Below are 5,288 nucleotides of genomic sequence, written 5' to 3' on the forward strand. Positions count from 1 at the left end.
AAGCTGGAGTTCCAAAGAAGACTACCCCTCTAGCAACACCAATAGCCACTCAACCACCGTTCCCCTCCCGACTTGCAACTTCAAAGAAGAATATGGAGGAGAAAGAGATTTTGGACACCTTCCGAAAGGTGGAAGTAAATATCCCTCTACTTGATGCAATCAAAAAAATCCCAAGATATGCAAAGTTCTTGAAAGAGCTTTGTACCAATAATAGGAAGTTGAAGGGAAATGAGAAAATTTTGATGAATGAAAACGCATCCACGGTTTTACAAAGGAAACTTCCACCCAAGTTCAAAGATCCCGGAATGTTCACGGTTCCTTGCAAGATTGGAGATGTCACTTTTAGTAGTGCTATGATTGATCTTGGTGCCTCTATCAATGTCATGCCTTATTCGGTGTATGAATCATTAAATGTCGGACCCTTAAGTGAAACCGGTGTCATAATCTCTCTTGCAGATAAATCAAGTGTCTTTCCTAGAGGTGTTTTGGAAGATGTCCTAGTGCAAGTGAACCAATTGGTCTTCCCAGTGGATTTCTACATGATTGATCTAGATGAGCAAGTGTCCTCCAAATCAGCTCTAATCTTGCTTGGGAGACCATTTTTGAAGACGGCTAGGACGAAGATCGATGTGTATGCGGGAAGTTTGACAATGGAGTTTGATGGCGAAACAATAAGTTTTAATATTTATGATGCCATGAGATATCCTAGTGATGTTTCATCTTTGTACTTTGTTGATGCCGTCGAGCCAATTACTCAAGAATTGTTTGAGTTATCTAACGGTGATATGTTGGAGATGATCTTAAGCAAAGGATTCGATTGTGAGAAGCTAGCGGAGCAATTAAAGCTTTATTCTTTGGATCCAGAAATTGAGAAGTTGGTCAATAAAATAGAGATGAAGAAATCCACAAGATTAGATGTAAAGCAAATTGAATTTCCCCCAACTCATACAAAATTGCCTCTATCCCTTGTTCAACCACCCAAATTAGAATTGAAGGTCTTACCTCAACACCTGAAGTATGCCTACTTGGGAAAGAATGAAACCCTTCTGGTTATCATTTCAACTCACTTAACCGAATTTGAAGAAGAACAACTCATCAAGGTGTCGAAGGAGCATAAAGAAGCCATGGGTTGGACGATTGCCGATATCAAGGGATTGAGCCCCTCCACTTGTATGCACAAGATCTTGATGGAGGATAAATGCAAGCCGAGTCAGGATGCGTAAAGAAGATTGAACCCGCCAATGATGGAAGTTGCGAAGAAAGAGATTTTAAAGCTCCTTGATGCAGGGATGATCTACCCAATCTCGGATAGCAAGTGGGTGAGCCCGGTGCAAGTCGTTCTAAAGAAGACGGGAATCACGGTGGTCGAGAACAACAAATGTATGATGGTCCCCACCCGTGTGCAAAACGGGTGGAGAGTATGTATTGACTACCGTAAGCTCAATGCAAGCACACGAAAAGATCATTTCCCATTGCCTTTCATTGACCAAATGTTAGAAAGGTTGGCCGGGAAATCTCATTATTGTTTTCTCGACGGGTATTCCGGTTTTCAGCAAATCCCGGTGGCCCCGGAAGACCAAGAAAAGACGACATTTACATGTCCATTTGGTACTTTTGCATACCGGAGAATGCCATTTGGATTGTGTAACGCCCCGACCACTTTCCAACATTGTATGGTTAGTATGTTTTCAAAATACGTTGAAAACATAATTGAGGTTTTTATGGATGATTTCACAGTATATGGCAACTCTTTTCAAGAATGTTTGACCAATCTCACAAAATTTTTAAAAAGATGCATTGAAACAAACTTGGTTTTGAATTTTGAGAAATGTCATTTCATGGTGAGTCAAGGTCTCATTTTGGGTCACATTGTGTCTAAAAAAGGAATTGAGGTAGATAAGGCAAAGATAGATGTTATTCAAAGCTTACCTTACCCGACCTGGTGTTCGGGAAGTTCGTTCTTTTTTGGGCCATGCAGGTTTCTACCGAAGATTCATCAAGGATTTTTCAAAGATAACAAGACCAATGTGCCAACTCTTACAAAATGAGGTTGATTTCGAGTTTAAGGAGGCGTGCAAAGAAGCTTTTGACAAGCTCAAGGAATTGCTTACATCCGCTCCCATCATGCAAGCACCAAATTGGGATCTCCCATTTGTGATCATGTGTGATGCAAGCAACTATGCGATAGGCGTCGTTTTGGGTCAAAAGAATGGGAGGGCCTCCCACGTGATCTATTATGCATCAAGGACACTAGACAATGCTCAAAGCAACTACTCTACCATGGAGAAGGAGCTATTGGCCGTATTGTTCGCTTTGGAGAAGTTTCGGCAATATCTACTTGGCACCAAAGTTATAGTGTATTCGGATCATGCGGCTCTCAAGCACTTGATGAAAAAGAAAGATGCAAAGCCGAGACTCATCCGGTGGATCCTACTGTTACAAGAATTTGAATTGGAAATCCGGGACAAGAGCGGATGCGAGAACCTCGTTGCCGATCATCTAAGCCGGATCACTTCAAATGAAACTCCTCTCCCATTGTGGGACGAGTTTCCGGATGAACATCTCTTTTCCTTTACTCAATCTATTCCTTGTTATGCTAATATCGTTAACTTTTTGGTCACAAAAAGGTATCCCGACACATTCACACGTGCTCAAAAAGACAAGCTCAAAAGTGATGCAAAATACTATGTGTGGGATGAGCCTTATTTGTGGAAACATTGTCCCGATCAAATCATTAGGCGATGTGTACCCCAACAACAGCATCATTCTATTTTGCAATTCTGTCATGGATTTGCTTGTGGGGGACACTTTGGACCTAGCCGAACCTTGAGAAAGGTTCTTGAATGTGGACTATTTTGGCCAACCATGTCACGCGATTGTTACTTGTTTTGCAAAAGTTGTGAACGGTGTCAAATGACGGGAAACATTTCGCAAAAGAACCAAATACCCCAAAATCCAATCCTTGTTTGTGAAAATTTTGACGTATGGGGGATTGATTTCATGGGACCATTTCCTGTTTCGTTTGGCAACGTTTACATCTTGCTCGCGGTTGACTATGTTTCTAAGTGGGTTGAGGCCAAAGCCACAAGATCGGATGGTGCCAAAACGGTTATCGAGTTTTTAAAATCTAATGTGTTTGTCAGATTTGGTGTGCCTAGGGATTTGATTAGTGATAGAGGGACGCACTTTTGCAAAAAAATGATTGAGACTTTATTGAAAAAGTACAACGTGACCCATCGTGTCTCTACCGCCTATCACCCTCAAACGAATGGTCAAGTGGAGGTCTCGAATCGTGAAGTGAAGTCTATTCTATAGAAAACGGTGAAACCAACAAGGAAGGATTGGAGTTTGAGACTTGACGATGCCTTATGGGCCTATCGGACCGCTTATAAGACCCCAATAGGAATGTCGCCCTTCAGATTGGTTTTTGGAAAACTATGTCATCTTCCTGTCGAATTAGAGCATTGCGCATTTTGGGCGGTCAAGCAATGCAATTTCAACATCGACGAGGCGGGAAGGCATATGAAACTTCAACTCCAAGAGCTAGAAGAATTGAGAAACGACTCCTATGAAAACGCAAGGATTTATAAGGAGAAAACGAAGCTCTTCCATGATAAGTCCATCACCCGGAAGCGTTTTGAACCAGGGCATAGGGTCTTACTATACCATTCACGATTGAAGTTATTTCCAGGCAAGCTAAGGTCAAGATGGATTGGACCTTTTGTTGTAATAAAGACCTTTGACCATGGGGCAGTAGAAATTCAAAGCGAAAAGACGGGACAAATTTTCAAAGTCAATGGGCATCGGTTGAATCCATTCTATGAAGGTTTCAGTGCTAATGCTCTCAAAATCATCCATTTGGATGTCCCGATGTGTTGAAGCAAGCCAGGAAGACGTCTCGCCAAAGACGTTAAAGAAGGGCATTTTTGGAAAGCAATGTGCTTTCACCCTTTTTCAAATTCAAATAAACCATTTTGCAAAGCATTTTTTTTGGGATTCAAATAATTTTTTGAAGAGTCTCACTATTCATTCCCTGTTTTACTCCAAATTTTGTCAAATTTTTTATACCGGGCCTTACGGGGATCGTTTTGGCTTAAAAATCATGTTTTTTTGGAAAAATCTCATTTTTGATGTGCAGGCATACCCCGCGGACTGCGTGGCTTGTAGGCTTAAGGTTTGCGCGGCCCGCATAGGTCAAGGATCAAATTGGGGAACAACACCCGCAGCTAGCCCGCGGCCCGAGCATCGCCCGCGTGAAAGGTCAGAAGGTTCAGAAGTTTTTTCAGCAATTAGATGCAGCCTACCCGCGGCCCGTGCCCAGCCCACATAGATCAAAGCTCAAATGCCAATCAGTACCCGCGGCCTGCCCGCGACCCGAGTGCCACCCGTGTAGAAGGCTACATTGTTCGCTGTTGGATCAATCGACTTTTGGATGCTAGACGCGGCCAACATGCGGCCCGCGCCTTGCCCGCGTGTAGTCGTTTGGCTGAACTTTTTAATTGTTGACTTTTGTTGGCTGAGTTTAATGAGTTGACCAACATTGACTCGGGTTTGACCTTTCTTGACCATAGATTAAACTCCTCCAGCACCCTTCTTCTTCATTCTAACCAAACAAAATTGTAACACCGAAATTTTCAAAACAAATTTTTGATTTAAAATCGCTTATCTCTTTATCACTTTTCATAAAAATCCCGTTCTTTTGTTTAAGTTACAATACATGACTATTTTGTTCATTCAATTAATAAATCAGGATCCTCAAAACAAATGCTTCCTCTGGTGTGTACAATCGAGCCGGTGCCGTCCCGTGATCCTGAGAAAACCTGAAACACATAACACAAACACTGTAAGCACGGAGCTTAGTGAGTTCCCCAAAATACCACTCTAACACATATTAGCCGCTCAAGGCTATAACTCTGTTGACCTTCTGGTTAGTGTGTCTCAGTGGGACCCTCCAGTCCCAACTCTTGGTGGGCCCTCTGGCCCTAACTCTATGGACCCAAAGGTCCTAACTCTGAGAACTCTGAATCACATATCACAATAAATCTCAACACATAAATAACATACAAGTACATTGGCACATAATTCTAAAAATACCACAAATAACATATATTAGCCACTCGAGGCTATAACTCTATGGGCCCTTGGGCCCTAACTCTGCGGACCCTCTAGTCCTAGCTTTGTGGACCTTCCGGTCCTAACTCTGATATACACACAGCATAAATCACATAGAAATAATGCAGTGCCACACATTACATAGATAGCATATAATATCTCTATCACATAACTCT

The 5,288-nt window shown here is 42.2% G+C and overlaps 1 protein-coding gene across 1 annotated transcript; it reads left to right on the forward strand.

Annotated features, from left to right (window-relative positions):
- Window positions 1–305: 305 nt before the first annotated feature.
- LOC111911546 (uncharacterized) lies at window positions 306–1,223 on the forward strand. Its single transcript, XM_023907304.2, has one exon. The coding sequence runs from the start codon at window positions 306–308 to the stop codon at window positions 1,221–1,223; it is 918 nt and encodes a 305-aa protein (XP_023763072.2).
- The last annotated feature ends 4,065 nt before the right edge of the window (window positions 1,224–5,288 follow it).

Source organism: Lactuca sativa, chromosome 8 (genome assembly GCF_002870075.4).
Source record: "Lactuca sativa cultivar Salinas chromosome 8, Lsat_Salinas_v11, whole genome shotgun sequence".
Lineage (NCBI taxonomy): Eukaryota > Viridiplantae > Streptophyta > Magnoliopsida > Asterales > Asteraceae > Lactuca > Lactuca sativa.